This window comes from Pelobates fuscus, chromosome 6 (assembly GCF_036172605.1).
Source record: "Pelobates fuscus isolate aPelFus1 chromosome 6, aPelFus1.pri, whole genome shotgun sequence".
NCBI classification, from domain to species: Eukaryota; Metazoa; Chordata; class Amphibia; order Anura; family Pelobatidae; genus Pelobates; species Pelobates fuscus.
Window position 1 is genome coordinate 303,914,656 of NC_086322.1, and position 18,296 is coordinate 303,932,951.

The 18,296-nt window shown below is 40.6% G+C and overlaps 1 protein-coding gene across 1 annotated transcript in view; it reads left to right on the forward strand.

The window, feature by feature from the left end:
- The first annotated feature begins 1,417 nt into the window (after positions 1 to 1,417).
- The window catches only part of B4GALT5 (beta-1,4-galactosyltransferase 5), a 42,952-nt gene continuing 26,073 nt past the window's right edge, over positions 1,418 to 18,296 (forward strand). The window contains exon 1 of the mRNA XM_063425676.1: positions 1,418 to 1,619. Within this exon, the coding sequence (XP_063281746.1) occupies positions 1,499 to 1,619 (121 nt within the window). The 5' untranslated portion in view covers positions 1,418 to 1,498. The remainder of the gene's footprint in view (positions 1,620 to 18,296) is intronic.

Below are 18,296 nucleotides of genomic sequence, written 5' to 3' on the forward strand. Positions count from 1 at the left end.
GCCATTTGTGTAAACATTGCTGTATATTTGTATTTGTGCCATTTGTGTAAACATGGCTATATATTTCTCATTGTACCATTTGTGTAAACATTGCTATATATTTCTCATTGTGCCATTTGTGTAAACATTGCTATATATTTTATTTGTTGCTATTTGTGTAAACATTGCTATATATTTTATTTGTTGCCATTTGTGTAAACATTGCTGTATATTTGTATTTGTGCCATTTGTGTAAACATTGCTATATATTGGTATTTGTGCCATTTGTGTAAACATTTCTGTATATTTCTATCTGTGTAAACATTGCTATATATTTCTATTTGTGCCATTTGTGTAAACATTGCTATATATTTCCATTTGTGTAAACATTTCTGTATATTTGTATTTGTGCCATTTGTGTAAACGTTTCTATATATTTCTATCTGCTGCCATTTGTGTAAACATTTCTATATATTTCCATCTGTGCCATTTGTGTAAACATTGCTATATATTTTATTTGTTGCCATTTGTGTAAACATTGCTATATATTTCCATTTGTGTAAACATTTCTGTATATTTGTATTTGGGCCATTTGTGTAAACATTTCTGTATATTTGTATTTGTGTAAACATTTCTGTATATTTGTATTTGTGTAAACATTGCTATATATTTGTATTTGTGCCATTTGTGTAAACATTGCTATATATTTTATTTGTTGCCATTTGTGTAAACATTTCTGTATATTTTATTTGTTGCCATTTGTGTAAACATTGCTGTATATTTGTATTTGTTGCCATTTGTGTAAACATTTCTGTATATTTGTATTTGTGCCATTTGTGTAAACATTGCTATATATTTCTCATTGTGCCATTTGTGTAAACATTGCTATATATTTTATTTGTTGCCATTTGTGTAAACATTTCTGTATATTTTATTTGTTGCCATTTGTGTAAACATTGCTGTATATTTGTATTTGTTGCAATTTGTGTAAACATTTCTGTATATTTGTATTTGTTGCCATTTGTGTAAACATTTCTGTATATTTGTATTTGTGCCATTTGAGGTGACCCATCCACACAGGCTGTTTGATTAAGGTGTGACACTGAGTTTATTTAGGATGAATGCCATTTGCCCTAGCTGTGTCTGCCCCCTGCCCCTCCTTGGCTTTGCTCCAGTTGGGAATGAAGGGAGAATTTCACTATTCCCCTCCTTGTGCTATTTGCAGACAGTCCCTGGCAGGCCCCGCCCCTCCCGGCCAAGCCCCGCCCCCGGTGGCTGCTGGGTTCTGCTGTCCCCATTCATGCTGAGGCCAGTGTCAGCCAGACAGCCAGGGCTTCCCCAGCAGCTCTCTCTCCCTCCCAGGGCAGCTCCTGCACTGCCCCCCCCAGCAGCTCTCTCTCCCTCCCAGGGCAGATCCTGCACTGCCCTCCCTCCCCCCCCCCACATGGGATCCTAGCCCCTGTCTGTCCAGCAATCCTCCCTGGGACACACTGACACATTGTATCACCCCACCTGGAACATGTTTCTCCCCAGAATGAGGCGGATTCTCAGGATCCCAAACCGCTCAGTGCTGGCTGTGCTCTTCCTCTTCTCCCTCTCCTCATCCTTCCTCTATTTCATCTATGTGGCCCCTGGGATAGGTAAGTAGCCTGGCATGGGGCTGAGTGGGCAGGGAGGGGTTCATTGCTGCTTGCAGTGATGGGAGTGTTCTCTGATTGCTGGATTGTGTGATGGATGTACAGCCTAGACTAGAGCATCCTGCTGCCACTACCTCCTTGCATTCCCCCTGGTATGATGGTGGGGGATGGGCTGCAGCAAATGTCATGATGGTACAGCCTTTACATGATGCATTCTGTGCTTTGCCAGTATATGCTGAATGGGAGGACCAATTGCAAGCTCTTCTGCCAACATATCATTAATGCATTTCTAATGTCAGCTGTTTTTGTTTGGGGGGTGCAATAAATATGTTTTGCACTTGTGGGTGCCTGTTGGCCTGCAGTTAGTGTCAGGCTCTGCAGGAGCTGCACAATTAAATGTCACATTAATCCCACCTTACCCCTGTCCCCTGATGGGTGGATGCAGATCATTGCACTGTATGTCAAATCATTATTATTGTAGATTTCTCTGAATACCAACCCACACCTGCTTCTCTCCACCGCTGCATGTCTAATAAAACGTTGTACTGAAAAGCACACTGCACCGTCTGATCTGATCAGATTTGGTTATTTAATTAGAGAGGGGGAGAGGTTTAAAAATCCTTGGAGATCATGTTTTGGAGGGATTTTTTTATATGAAAAATATGCTCTAAGCCCATTTTTCCAGCAGAGGTAATTTCTATGCAGCCACATGAACATCTGGCTGCGCAAGCCATTACAACAGATTAATTTTAATAATTGACAATTTTTTTTTGCTGTGCAGGCATTTAGCACCGTAAAGGACGCCCAGATTATTACATTCAGCGCCTGTGATCTGATGGTACTTTTAAAGCTTCCGGACATAGAAATATGCCCAGGAGCTTACAATCCATTGCAGTCAGGAGGATATCGTGAGTCAGCGTCAGGGTTCCCTCAGCAGGCATAGCTGAGTCACAGTTGATTTTGGGAAAATCCAGTGAATAATTTATTTATTTTCAGAGCATACGTAGGGATAGGGGTCGTGAATTATGCTGCATCCCCCCAACATTTGCCGTTACCGAGACTCTTTTAAAAGGGCCAATTTGAGGTGTTGTATTGCAGTATGGGAGCAGTGATTCTGGGAAATACTTTGACAGGAAACGTAGCGATCTTGGTCGATCACGTCTCCCTGTTATCCTGCTTCATTCAAACCGCAGTCTCAATCCTATTTTGGGTGTAAATTTAACCTTGCATCTTACTGTAATATATTTGAATTCATTTTTTCCCCTTCTTTTCATTTTTGTAAACACGCGCCGTCTCACGTCATTTAATAAACTGCAGAAATACAATCTTTGCATTGACATCCCAAATAATAAATGATGGCAAATATTTAGGCACATGATCATTTAGTTGTTTGGCTATTCATGCCCCTTGATATGATCCGGCATTCAAAATTCATCATTACCAACCAATTATTAAAAGTGCTTAGATTAAAAAAACGGGTACTTGAGGGCTAATTAAAATCGCTTTTTATGATGCTAAAGTCTTTTTATGATGCTAAAGTCTTCAAGCCAGCGTATGAAACAAAACATTATTGTAGTATCTTGAAATGCTTGCTTTATAATTGGAGAATATTGCTTTGTGTGGGATTATTGGTCTGTTAGACATTGTTTTTATAATTACCCCAGTTACTCGTCACTCTGCTTTACAGTAACTTCAAAGAGGCTTCTTTTTGTCCTTTCGTTATGGGTCCAGTAGGTCTGGCTATGGGTGGCTTTTGAAATTGTCATTGTCACAAGATGTGTATGTGTGTGTATATATAATATATATACACACAATGTTTTGTTTTGCTTGAGAATGTCAGTGAATTGCATGTGATTTTTCAGGAGTAAAATGGAATTCCTCTCTTGCACAGCCCAGCAGTTTTTATGTTTAATGTTCCGTTATTCCCACAATGCTACAAAAATCCAAGGAAACCAGTTAGATTTTTTTCCAATTCAGCTATTTTGTTCTTAAATTGAAATTCACTTTAAGACAACACTATAGTGTCAGGAATACATATGAATAAAAACAGCTGTTTAGCCCCCCCCCCCATCCCACCCGTACGTCCGGTTAAAAAGTTTTTAAGCGCCACGCAGTACTGGTCCAATGCTTTCCCACAGGAAACATTGAGAGGCTATCGGGCATGCGCAGCAAATCGCTGCACCAATCAGCATCTCCTTATAGGCATACATTGTATCAATGCATCGCTATGGGGAACATTCAGCGCCCCTATGCTGAGTGTAGAGACACTGAATGTCCGGTAGCACCTTTGGTGGCCGTCTGAGTGACTGTCACTGGAGGTGTCACTAGGCACTCAATGTTTACATTAAAAAGCTTGCAAGATCAGTTTTGGTGACTATACTGTCCCTTTAAATTCACTTTGAATTTTATCTTTTGTAAATAGCCCTGAAAGTGTTTTTCAAATTATCGGCCAGAATAGCTGAGGTTAAAACAGAACTGACTTTTTCCCCAATTTGGCTAGTGTGGCCTAAATAAACTCTGACTTGGAAGAACCAAGGACTTGCATTTTAATTAATAACGCTAATAATAAAGTTCTGTCAAGGAATCCAAGATGGTGGCCTATTGCTAAAGATGGTCGTTTCCTTCGAATGGACGGATGGTTTAGGCCTATAATGTGTGGAGAGCTCTGGAAAGCGACAGCGTTGGGTATAGTGTGAGGGTGCAACTGATGTGTATGACATCAAACAATGTATGATCTAAGGAGAAGCTACGCCATATACAGCCGCCTGCACCTATTTTTGTGCTGAATTGGTAAATTGTATATAAACTTTTGATCGGAGTTTGATCTTTCAGTCCTGAGGAGTGACAGAGCTGTTTGGAAATTACTTTGAATTAACATCAATTCACACTTTAGTTAATAACTCCTCTCGTACAGGATTACGATGTGATCTGTGCATTGTGTTAACTAACCTGCTAGCGAATGGATAGCTGAATAGCTGTTTCCATTTTATGTTTTGTCTGAGTTCCCCAGCCTTTGCTGTTGTGCCATTGGCATAGATGTCAAGAATAGAGATATGTCAGCCACCAGCAAGTCATTCAACCACATACTAGGTCTAGGACATGTGACATATATAGGCATCTCTCTGTCCCAGTCATGATGGCGGTTGGCGGTAGAGAGTACCTTTTTTGGTCTGACTGTTAGCGCAGTTACTTGGTTAGTGCATGTTACCGATTAAATTTTGTCTCTGCAAAAGGAAAGTCTTTAAAAGAACACTTGAATCACCTCTAGAGGGTGGTTTACAGGGAATTCTCTAATTCTTTTTATTCTCCTCCCAAAATGTTTGATTAACCATAAAAAGCCTGAAAGGACTGCATGTACCACAACCACTACAGTGAACAAAAGAGCATTCTGCTCTGAGGAAGATCCTGCCGGGGAGTCTGCTTTTATTACATTATGAAACACTCTGTTGTCATTTAATTTTGTTGCCATAATGTACTTGTGTTTTGTAACATCCTACCTTGCAAGATGACTTTCAACACAGGATGATAAATAATTGAAAAATGAAGGAATGTTTTATGTTGTTTTTTATATTTTAGTAGCTAGAAATGGACAGTTTGTTGTTTCTGTGTGTGTGTTTATTTATTGTTAAATAAAATCTCGTTTGGACTACAATTAAAGTTAGGTTCTTCACGTAACATTTTAGTGCCCAAAACGTGTTGCATAAACCGTAGCCGGATGTATGTCCTTAATAAATGCTTTATACTGTATACTGTTTGAGGAAGCCCATCCTCTCCCTTGTCATTGTCTGTATGGTATGGGTAGCGTAAGAGGAAAAAGATTTACATTAGGAAGGGAAACAAAAAGAGGATGCTGACAGGTCAGTGCAAACATTTGAAGAATAAAAATGTACGCCTAAAGGTGGATAGGTGTCAGCCTTACATTCTGTATTGTCCGCTTCCTGTGTATAGGAAATATTAGCTTCCTGTTTCATGGTACGGTCTATGTGCACACTCCCGGGCCAGTGTTTGTGGCTCTCCAGGGGCGAATGGACTTTACGCCCACTCCAAAATTTGGGAGTGTCTGATGGATGTCTGTCTAAACAGACAGGGCTGTTCATCAAAATGTGAAATGTCAGAAATTACCGGTAAAAGGGAATTCAGAATTGATTTTACACTTCAGGGCAGAATAGTTGAAAACATAGCTGGAACATTTTTACCGTTTGGGCATTTTGGCCCAGAATTTTAAATGTTCTTTGAATCCCTGACAATTTGCATTTAAGCAAATAATCCGATCCATGTGACTCACACAACATTCGGTTTATTCCTACAAATTTTAATGGGTTACTCCAGGCATCGCAAACCTTACACCTTGCTGTAATTGTTATGGTATCAGAAGTACCCCGGCCCCGATGCCCAGTTATGGGGCAAACCGTTAAGGAAAATCACTAAAATGGACATGGTGCTTGGATGAACCCTTTAAGAGGGTCCACCCTCCACCCCACTCACCCCCAGTTATTGAACTACAATGTGAGCTTGCAAAGCATTCTAGGAATTGTAGTCCATCAGCATTTGAAGTGCAGAAATCTGTGTGCAACAAGTCACACTTAAGTGAATAGCTCCCTGTCAGGTTTTCTCAGTAAACTGGAAATTGTCAGGATTGGCCAAGGAACAGAACATTGTAAACCAACAATATTTTATCTGGATTGGAAAATGATGGAACTGTATTTTGTCCTAATAGTTACGATTTATTCTCTGATTGATTCTCCACCATTTCGAGTTCTGTAAATAACCCTGTTTAGCTCACTATGTACATATCTCATTGTTCTGATCTGTTGTGATCTGTCTATAGTTAGGACTGCAAACTCTACTTTTGAATATATAGAATTACTTGTCCTGGCTAAATGTGATTTTTCGATCATTCAATATATCAATATACATACAGGGTGTGTAATCAATGCCCTGGGGCCAAAGGCTGTTAGATACCCATGTTTCTGAGTGAGTTGATGGATGATGGGAGTTAGTGGTCTTTAGTCTGGTAGGCTGTTCTTGGTTTTGTCTGTGGCAGGGCCATCACTGGGTATCTGAACCCTGGTACCTTAAACACCGCTCTGATCCCAAAACTACAGCTTTGGCACGTTCATCTTTCTAATGACCTCTGAGAGGATGTAGAAATATTCAGAATCTCTGGATTGGCAACCGGTCAGTTTTACAGATGATTTTATGTCTCTTTTAGTGATGTTAGTCTGTATAACAATAAGAAGCAGATCCAGTGCCAGTTACGTCCATGCCACCTGCGCAGCATATATACCCTGAGGTTGGCATCATACTGCTGAGGTACCCAATACTGTGCACTGAGTGGCTCCGTGTTATGTGAGTGAGTAACACTGTGAGAATGTGAGTGAGTGAGAGTGAGCGTTTGTGCTTTGTATCCTATTTTCCATACGTACAGTATTGCACTATATGTGTACTTTATTTACCACATTCTGTCTGAAAATTGCATTTAGCCCCCTGGCAATCTCTACAGAGCTTCAATCCAGTTTTTATAAATTCTGGGTTTGCTCTTTTTTTTGTATAGCCTGTTAATCTGGCGTCGTACAGGATCACTTTGTTTTTTCTTTTGTCTTTCATGTGAGACTGTGAAATTTGACATTCGGATGTCATTGTATTTACTTATCTATATCTTTGTATTTCCTGTTGTATCTATGTTGCAGGTGCAGCTTTATTTTATTCTTTTTCACAAGAAGTTTACAATAAACAATATACTTAGCCAGTAGATCCCTGATATATGCATTCTCGTGAGTGCCTTTCCCAAAGATGTCTTAAAGGGATACTCTGAGCCTCATAATCACCTCAGCTCATATCGTTACAGCTTACTGTATTATTACAGCTTATGGTGGCATTAGAACGCATTTAAATCTTATTGTATCGTTACAGCTTATGTCATAGTTTGTTGTAGTGGTTATGGTGCGTGGAAACTTTGTGCTTGTTTAGTCATTGCTGGTCGGATTTGAATGGATCGTGAGGAAGTGAATCGTGGCAGTATTCCATGTCTATGTTTCTATGTTCTGTTTGAGGGAACGTTTGTCCACTTGTCTGTAAACATGTGATTTGCTGGTGCTGCAACCCCTTCCTAGAAGGTGGCATGCCTTGAAAGGGATAAGAAGTGTAGTAAATATATATAAGCATGGTTGATATTACAATATAAAACTCTAGGGCCACTGCACAGTTGCAGTTATAGTCAGGGCACTCTGTTATAGAAAGCCAAATCTGACAGACTCCTATCGTATTAAAAAAACAAACACACACTACTTTTTAAATGACCTCGTGACATAACAGTAGCCATTTTTGTAACTGGCAATGTAATTTAGAACAAAACTCAAAGTATTTAATTTATTCATTTAGTTTGCTGTAAGTTGTATGGCTATGAAGGTCAGATATAAACACAGAGATACAAAGAAAAAAAGGACAATCGTATACATTTGAGTTGAAAACAGGGACTGTCTCTCTGAAACAAGGACACTTGGTAGGTATGCAGTAAACCCCTCTCTCTCTTGCTATGGGTTAAAGGCAGTCCATGGGATCAGTCCACCTCTCCATACAGTCTAAATATGTGCACGGCCACGTGTGTATACATGTTTAATGATCACACCATTGCCAAGCGAGCCGTAATATGATCATTGCCTGTAATATAACCAGACTCCTAAACCAGCGCACTGTCAGAGGCAGGTGAAATGTGCTGAGTCGGCAGATCACAGATAGAAGAACGCAGGAACCATCTGGAAGGTTCGGTTTCCAGCTGCCGGAGGGACGTCAGACGAGGCCTGCCTGAAATAAAAATAGTTTGGGAATACCATTGTTCTCTCTGTTCTGATAACTGCTTCCCACATCCCCATCCTCTGTCTTACAAGTCCTGCTAGGGATAATGACTTCCACGCTGGGTACATCCAGGCTAGTTGGTTGTCTTACAGGGAAGCCACATGAAGCAATTCTTCTTATTTGAGGAATCATTCAAGTTTAACTATATCCTTCCTGGAGTTCTTACTCCTTAAGCTGGGGATTGCTAAATATTTGATAAGGGATGTATTGGGATTTCTGCCGTTTTGCGTGTCAAGTCTGCTAAATCAAAATATCGTAATTCAGCAGAAAGTTAATTTACCCCAAACTGAAAGCGCACATGGCAGTGCGTTTCCTCCAAATTGGTTTTAGAATTGCCGTAAGTGAATTGCGAGTTCAGAGAATTTAACTGAAAGTTGAAATTTGGAGCAGGAAGTTAAAAGAAGCCTATGGACCGTTTCTGTAGATCATCCTCAAGCTAGGCCTCAGTGGGACATTGTGCAGAATCCTGTGTGACGCACTCGGCTGGGTGTATATTGGTGGCGTGTGTGTGTGTGTGTCCCACCAAGTGCTGTTTTTTAAACCTGATCACAGCCTGTCGTTTTGTGCTTCAATTGGTTCACAAGGATTTTGATATCACATTATTGGCTGCTTACCTTTGCTGCGACTCAAAGAGAGAAAATATCACATCAGCAGAAAAATTTAAATATATTTCTAAGTAAATATTATCCCGTTAAAAAGCTTTGTGATTGTAAGTAGGGCAAGCAGATCTGCCATGATTTCTTGGACACATCCCTTACACATGCAGTATGTAAAATAAATGTCTTCATTAAAAAAAACAAAACACTATAGTGTTAGGTGGTCCCTTTAAGATTGTGATTTTCTATCTGCAGCATATGAAGTCTGCATACTGTATGGCAGCTGTTTTCATGTGCAAGTGATGCGTTTCCAGGAAAACATGGTACAATTAGCAAGTCTACCTGTAAGGTGCTTGTTCACAAATAAAGTGAATTGTATGTTGAATTTGCAGGATGTAACCCAGAGGAACAATGTTACAAAGATTCTCCAATTTGTCTGTTTCTGCCATTCTGATTTTTGTTTATTTTTCTGTTATTCAGTACAGGATTATTATATCGTATCTTTAAATGCCCAGGTGTCCGTCGCTTGTAATGGTCAGAATGACAATAATAAATCCCAAACACTATTAAAGGATGGTATGACGTAGTATAGACGGACAGAATACTGAATGTTTATAAGAATACATTTCTTTACCAAATACAGAATTCCGTGTTCTAATGCGCACTGGTTACGTTGGCGTTCCTGCTTGTTAACTTGTTTGTTTTGTTTTTTTGCTCAGTGAATCCTTTGTTGATTGAGAGTTCAGAAAGGATTTATGTAAAGCTCAGATAAGTCATTGTATCATTGTGTAATGTTACATGCATCCCATATTAAAATATGGATTTATTGATACAGGAAGTTTGTCCTTGACCAGTTTCTCACCGGTAAGAAATAATCACCAGTTTTAACCGTCTGTTGCATCATTTAGGGTCCCCAAAACCTGGCACAATCAGAATGAGTCAGTTCAACGCACAATACAGGGCTGGGCTGAGCCAATCCCAGTATTATCCCCACGTCAGACCCCTGCCGCTGACTGGTTAATAGCTGCTAACCTGTTGAAATCATTGAATATGTTGAACGGCCTCAAAGTTGCTCAATCTCCGAGTTTTAACGTGTGTGAACAGATTCCTTCATTATTACAAAGCACTAGAAATACTTTTAGTAAATGAGAGAAATAGCAGTAATTTCAAGGCCAAACAAATCTTAAACACTCCAGTCTTCCTTTATATAGAATACACACCTAGTTTATTGGAGGAAGTGATTTACATTTTAACTACATATGAGCTGATGTCACCTAGATCTGGGTTGGAGAAAACAGTCCTGTCGTCCAGAACATCTTGAACACCTTGAGAAATCTAGCTTTATTTAGTTAACTTCCTATTCTGACCATGGAGCTTGGTGCGTCCCATTAACCACTTGTTCGTGTCTTGATCTGATTTGCTGACGGTTCGTGTACTGTGGCAGAACTTAATAAAGCAGACTGGACGCTAGAGGAGGCAGCTCGTTGCGGGTGAATGAGAGATACCACATGTCTGACATTTCCACACTCCAACTTTTTGTGGACTTTTTTCCCTTGCGTCACCAGAAGGTGGTCAAAACAAGACATGATAAAACAGGACAAGGTTATCGGTCCCCAATCTGGTGGGACAGGACGGAGGCCTATAATTATCTAGTTCAAGCCATCATTACTAATGTGTTAGCATGAGTTTTCTGAGTAATTGAGACTTAAAGGGACACTATAGTCACCTGAACAACTTTAGCTTAATGAAGCAGTTTTGGTGTATAGAACATGACCCTGCAGCCTCACTGCTCAATCCTCTGCCATTTAGGAGTTAAATCCCTTTGTTTATGAACCCTAGTCACACCTCCCTGCATGTGACTTGCACAGCCTTCCATAAACACTTCCTGTAAAGAGAGCCCTATTTAGGCTTTCTTTATTGCAAGTTCTGTTTAATTAAGATTTTCTTATCCTCTGCTATGTTAATAGCTTGCTAGACCCTGCAAGAGCCTCCTGTATGTGATTAAAGTTCAATTTAGAGATTGAGATACAACTATTTAAGGTACATTACATCTGTTTGAAAGTGAAACCAGTTTTTTTTCCATGCAGGCTCTGTCAATCATAGCCAGGGGAGGTGTGGCTAGCGCTGCATAAACAGAAACAACGTGATTTAACTCCTAAATGACAGTGAATTGAGCAGTGAAATTGCAGGGGAATGATCTATACACTAAAACTGCTTTATTTAGCTAAAGTCATTTAGGTGACTATAGTGTTCCTTTAAGAATGTTTTTTTTTTAAGTTTTAATTAAATGAACAATCTTAACAAAGTCATACGGTCTCTATAGTACAACACCATCTGTGTAATACAGATTAAAACTCAAAAAATGCCTTTAGCACTTGTACCTTTACTTACTTATTTCACCCCTGCCACTCATGTGAACGAACAACAGATCATTGTTTAGTGAATAATATTTTGTCCCACTAATTAGTACATTGTTTGTGTTCTGTTATCCCTGACCCGGATTTGCGTATCGTTCTGTTTGTGTTGTGTTATCCCTGACCCGGATTGGCGTATGGTTCTGTTTGTGTTTGGGTATCCCTGACCCGGATTGGCTTATCGTTCTGTTTGTGTTCTGTTATCCCTGACCCGGATTGGCGTATGGTTCTGTTTGTGTTTGGGTATCCCTGACCCGGATTGGCTTATCGTTCTGTTTGTGTTCTGTTATCCCTGACCCGGATTGGCGTATGGTTCTGTTTGTGTTCGGGTATCCCTGACCCGGATTGGCTTATGGTTCTGTTTGTGTTCTGTTATTCCTGACCCGGATTGACTTATCGTTCTGTTTGTGTTCTGGTATCTGTGAGCACACAGGTTATAAGTGAGCTATTGTTTATTTCTATTTTTTATATTTATATATATATATTATACCTCTGTATGCATTTGTATCAAGTTTTTTTTTTGAATATTTTTTTTATTCTTTATTTTTGCACTGATAGAAAATCTGAGATTTCGATATTGTACGGCCAATTCACAGTACATGTATCTTTTAGGTTACAGAAAGGAAGATCATATTGTCAAGGCGTGTAATGCTTCATACAGTGTGAAGGTGGCTTGTTCACATTCTATCAGAGTTTTACATTATATAAAGAAAAAGGACCAGTTAAACAGAAAAATAACATAACTAAATGGAAGTGAAGTAGCAGAACTGTGCCGTTGACGATTTCTGGGCAGCCAGGCAGCTCTCTCTCTTTCTGGGGAGTCCTCTCCCCGGGGCTCCGATTTGGGCCAAAGCCATGATCCCGGCCGGAATTCCCCCGGGGGAGCCCAGGCAACGAAGCGGCGGGCCCCGTTGGTACCCTTCTGATCTAGAACTACATGGTTATTGGCCAAGATTACATCTGTTTGGCTGACACAAGGCACGGATTGAAGTATTAAAAAAACTATATCACTAATGCACATTTTACTCTCAATTAAATAACTGACCGGCCATCATTAACACTTTGTGACCTCACCTGCATTCTTGTCTTTGACTTTCCTGCATCCGTCTGGCAATGAAATTAACGAGCAGGTTATACAGCTTCATTTCATATAGTCTTCTTTACTTAGCATATTCAATATAACGAGAAGCGACTGCGTTGGCCAATTAATGGAAACGAAGATCCTCATCTCAAGGTCTGTGAATAATTAAATCTATACGGTTTGTCAGCAGTGTCACCTTCGATTCAGTTTTCGTTCTTATTAAGCATCAGACCGTCCTTCCCTGTGTCCAGGTTGGGGATTCTGCTTAAACATGATTGAGAATGTGATCTAAAACGTCGTCAGCGTCATATCGTTACTTACTGAAAAGATAGCAAATCTCATTGATATAGTGTCAGTACTTTTATAGATAATTATTATTGAAATGGTTGCAGACAATTTTATATATTTATTATAGTTCGCCTTCTTTCGGGTTGTGAATCAATAGTCTGTTTAACTCATTTGTTTGAGATGTTTGAACCCATCTTTGGTCTGGAGATAAATACTTCGGATGACCTTCACCCTTGATTTTAGAGCAATATATGTCAACACATTGTAAGAAAAGATTGCTTTGTCCCTTTCCTGCCCAATACACCATATTACTCTGATAAAATTGGTATCATTCTGCGTAATCTGGCTAAAACACAAACATAAATCTTTCTTGGGTAGTGGCCTGTGATGGACGCCCCGGCTTGCTGCAATGATCGGGTGTTGAGATTTTTGACTTGTTCCGCTCCTTGCTATTTACATGGAGGATCTTCCCAGGTTCCAAGATCCAGGAGTAACAGGAGATAGATTATCCTGTTCAATCTTATTAACGGGAATTAAACTGCTTGTGCTTCCTGTGGTTAAACCGAACTACTGTGAGTTACTTTGCCATTTATTGGAACTGTTAGCTGCTGATCTTACGCCTGCCATATGTACTCTGCATTTCATTCCTTAAATTTTTTTTAAGTGTTTTTCCCCTCTCCTTTAAATCTACCTGGAATTACATTAAAATATAATCTGCCACAATGCTGGTGAATAGTGTGCACTGTGTGCTCCTGGCTCTACCTAGTCACCATTTTTTACATTTACACATAGAGTAGTATTTTTTGCATTTTACTTTTTCACATGGCCACAGTGGATCTATTTTGCTTGCTAATGCTGATATAGAGGATTATGTTGACTCCATTAAAAAGGCGGGATCTAGGGTGACGGGAGTTTGACTGCCATGCAGACTAGACATACTCAGCTAGAGCCCCTTCGTCTGAACCTCAACATTGGGGATAATTCCTGAGCCACTCGATCTTACTGACCACAGTCCCCACTAAGATTGTCACATGGACTTAGCTGCACCTAGGGATACCTTTTTAAGTGACTCTCCAACGATAGAAAGTCCGAATCGAGGCTTGCGGCCTATACGAGTCTGAGCCATGGAGAGATGGCCGATCTCCTGGCTAACAGGGTGATCCACAACTCTAGCTGTGTCCCCCTCCTCCCATTTGGACCGGCGGGGGTTATCACCGTCCCCACTAGCCCACCCTCCCTACCTTGCTGCCTGCAAGCTGCTGACTCCGCATTGGTCTCACTGCAGAGGCAAACAAGATGGAGAAACCATGGTCTCCTCAGGAGCCCGGACCACGCAAACAGCACAGCCTCTCCAGATCGCAATTTGCCAACTGGTGCAGTGCATCAACGATACCTTTGACCGCTTTTGGCCAAAACTACAAGCCGGAACGCAGGCAGCACCGACGGGGAGATGGAAGAGGGAGCAGGATGGAGACGGGCAAGGAGGAAAAACAGAGGAAAAACATTCAGAGTCAAGTGACCTCTCCGGCGTTTAGGATGGCAAAGCAAACGTTTTGTTTCCTGTTTGTGAACCACAAAGTTTGTGCTGCACTCAAATTCTCAAAAATAGCCATGTCTTAGGGCTTATTCGCTAAGTGAGACGTGGCAGAGAATTGAGGAGATGAGGAAATGACAAAAATGGAAACCTAGTTTAAAGGTTTTTTTGCTATTTTATTTTTCTCTCTCAAAGATCGTGTTTATGTGTAACATTTCTATTTTTTTTTTTTTTCTGATGATGGCTCTGGATAAATTGACCTCCATTTCTGGAATTGGCCATTCTTGTTCAGGGACATTAAATGAGATAAATGCGGAGCACATTGCGTATTCCGCCTCTGCAGATGTTCCCACCTAAACTCATCCCCCTCTCCCCCCATATATTGTGTGTTTTTCAGGGCTGCCCTCAGTCACTCCCATGGCTAAATACTGCACGTGGTATGGCTACAAAATATCCTTCCGTAGCAGATTGTATTTTATTTACATTAGAGTAATATGTATATTTTAACCTAAAACACCATTATCCACCGTTTAATCCACAAATTGTTTCAATAATATACCTGCCTTTACTTTATATGGGGAGTCTGAGTGACTTTAACCCACCCCCCTCCTCCTTAATAAAAATGTAAAAACGCCTGTGTTTTAGAAGAAGAAACGCGCGTACAGGGGCGATATGGTGTTTGGTTTCATTCATTTACTTCTATTTTGCTGTAATCATTCGTATGATGCCCTAAATAAAGTCTTACAGGTGTGCTTACTAAGCTGAGAATTCCGAGTGAATCTCTACTTTTAGACCAGAGTAGCTGAAATGGAAACATTTTAGCCTTAAAGGGACACTATAGTCACCTGAACCACCACGACTTGCTGTCATTCATCGAGATAATGAGAGCTGCTTGGAACGTCACCAGCAGTTCTGCCATCGTCTCATCCATTGTTTCCTTTTTCATTGAACAGGGGATTGTGAAGGGCTGTGCACCATATAACTGACTTTATAGGGGACAAAGTGACCCGTCTCACATTTTAGGATTTTATTTATTCATTTTTAATGCTGCTGCTTTAAAAATTAGGAAAATGCTTTCAGATGTCCTGATGCTTTATCTAATACACAGCAAGGACAAACCAGACCAGGAAGAGGCTCATCCAATCAGGAACCTCTATTCTGGTGTGTGAGCGTTTTCCTACGCCGCAGGGCTGTATGGGACATGGAGCTCAGTTGTACCCGTCACACAGCTATAGTGATCGCATGAGACGCAGACTGCACATGTGTATAACTGCTTCTCCTGGTGTAGTAGGTAACACAAGAAGTTAAAACTCCACATTTAATGTAAGTGATCTAGAGCAGGACTTGGCAAATATGAGTGAAATCTAGGAGCCAGCTAAAAAAAAAAGTTAGGAGCCAGTTTTTTTTTTTTAAACTAACAAAGTTTAATTTTCAACGCCAAAATTACCATTCTCAAAGGGACACTCTAGCCACTATAACCACTCCAGCAGGTGTCTATAGACTGTCCCTGTAGGCTCAGCAATGTAAACGCTGCCTTTTCAGATAAAGGGCACTGTTTACATTGCTGACTTGTAACTCCTCTAGTGGCTTTCACTCAGACGGCCCCTATAGGTGATTCCTGGTCCAGTGCCGCACAGTGTGCAGCACCCTGCAAGGAGGAGCTGAACATTTCCCATAGAGATGCATTGATTCAAAACCTCTCTATGAGGAGGTGCTAATTGGCACAGAATTTGCAGTGAGAACGAGGTGGGGGACACTAAAAGGTAATCCAACACTATAGTGTACCTTTAAGTTTGAAATGAATTTTGAATTCTTATTTTAGTAAATAATTCTCTATGTATGTGAGTGATGTTGCATTAATGCAGCGTCTGCAGAGTTGATATCTGGATTGTCCCTTTTTCAGAAACATTTCATAGGCCTGTCCCTTTTTATCAAATTAAACCCTTCATTGGACATCTGTGCTAATTGCCCTGTTATGCTTTGTAATACAGATTATTTGTAGACTTTGCCCCTGAATTAATATTATAATACTTTGTCAGCTTTACTACCGGGTCATTTGGCGTTTTAATATTAATATAGTTCAGAGTGTGTATCTCCGTCTCTTTATATTAGTATCTAAAATATACATACACAGTGAGGGGAAAAAGTATTTGATCCCCTGCTGATTTTGAACTTTTGCCCACTGACAAAGAAATGATCAGTGTATAATTTTAATGGTAGGTGTATTTTAACAGTGAGAGACAGAATAACAAAAATGAAATCTAGAAAAACGCATGTCAAAAAAGTTATAAATTGATTTGCATGTGAATGAGTGAAATAAGTATTTGATCCCCTATAAATCAGCAAGATTTCTGGCTCCCAGGTGTCTTTAATACAGGCAATGAGCTGAGATTTAGGAGCACTTTCTTAAAGGGAGTGCTCCTAATCTCAACCCTTTACCTGTATAAAAGACAATCCGATTGCAAACTCTCCACCATGGCCAAGACCAAAGAGCTGTCCAAGGATGTCAGGGACAAGACTGGAATGGACTACAAGACCATCGCCAAGCAGCTTGGTGAGAAGGTGACAACAGCTGGTGTGATTATTCGCAAATGGAAGAAACACAAAATAACTGTCAGTCTCCCTCGGTCTGGTGCTCCATGCCAGATCTCACCTTGTGGAGTTTCAATGATCATAAGAACGGTGAGGAATCAAAAGAACTACACGGGAGGGTCTTGTTAATGATCTCGAGGCAGCTGGGACCATAGTCACCAAGAAAACAATTGGTAACACACTACGCCGTGAGGGACTGAAATGCTGCAGTGCCCCCAAGGTCCCCCTGCTCAAGAAAGCGCATGTACAGGCCCGTCTGAAGTTTGCCAATATTAATCTGAATGATTCAGAGGAGAACTGGGTGAAAGTATTGTGGTCAGATGAGACCAAAATCAAACTCTTTGGCATCAACTCAACTCGCCGTGTTTGGAGGAGGAGGAATGCTGCTTATGACCCCAAGAACACCATCCCCACCGTCAAACTTGGAGGTGGAAACATTATGCTTTGGGGGTGTTTTTCTGCTAAGGGGACTGGACAACTGCACCGCATCAAAGGGACAATGGAGGGGGCCTCCTTCTCTCAGCCAGGAAAATGGGTATTCCAGCATGACAATGACCCAAAACACACAGCCAAGGCAACAAAGGAGTGGCTCAAGAAGAAGCACGTTAAAGTCCTGGAGTGGCCTAGCCAGTCTCCAGACCTTAATCCCATAGAACATCTGTGAAGGTTTGAGTTGCCAAACGTCAGCCTGGAAACCTTAATGACTTGGAGAGGATCTGCAAAGAGGAGTGGGACAAAATCCCTCCTGAGATGTTTGCAAACCTGGTGGCCAACTACAAGAAACGTCTGACCTCTGTGACTGCCAACAAGGGTTTTGCCACCAAGTACTAAGTCGCAGGGGTCAAATACTTATTTCACTCATGGACATGCAAATCAATTTATAACTTTTTTTGCATTTTTTAAAATTTATTTTTGTTATTCTGTCTCTCGCTGTTAAAATACAAATGGTTCTAATCCCCTGTCACATTCTATGTTTCGATGTGATTTTTTTAAATGTTCGGTCAAAATACTTGAAATAGTAAACATTCTGATCTTACAATTTAAATTCACTTTAAATTCTCACCTTAGTAAAAAAAAATCCTGTCTGTGTACGAAGCAACTGGGTCCACTGTAGATGTGACATCCAGAGCATACAATATTCGTTCAATTTGGGTTTAAAAATGCTTTAAAGGGAAACTCCAGTGCCAGGAAAACGATCCCTCTCCCTCCCACCCCCCAATCCCCGGTTACTGAAGGGGTGAAAACCCCTTCAGTCACTTACCTGAGGCAGCGACGATGGCCCTCGCCGCTGTCTCCTCCTCTGTATTGCGTCGGCCGGTG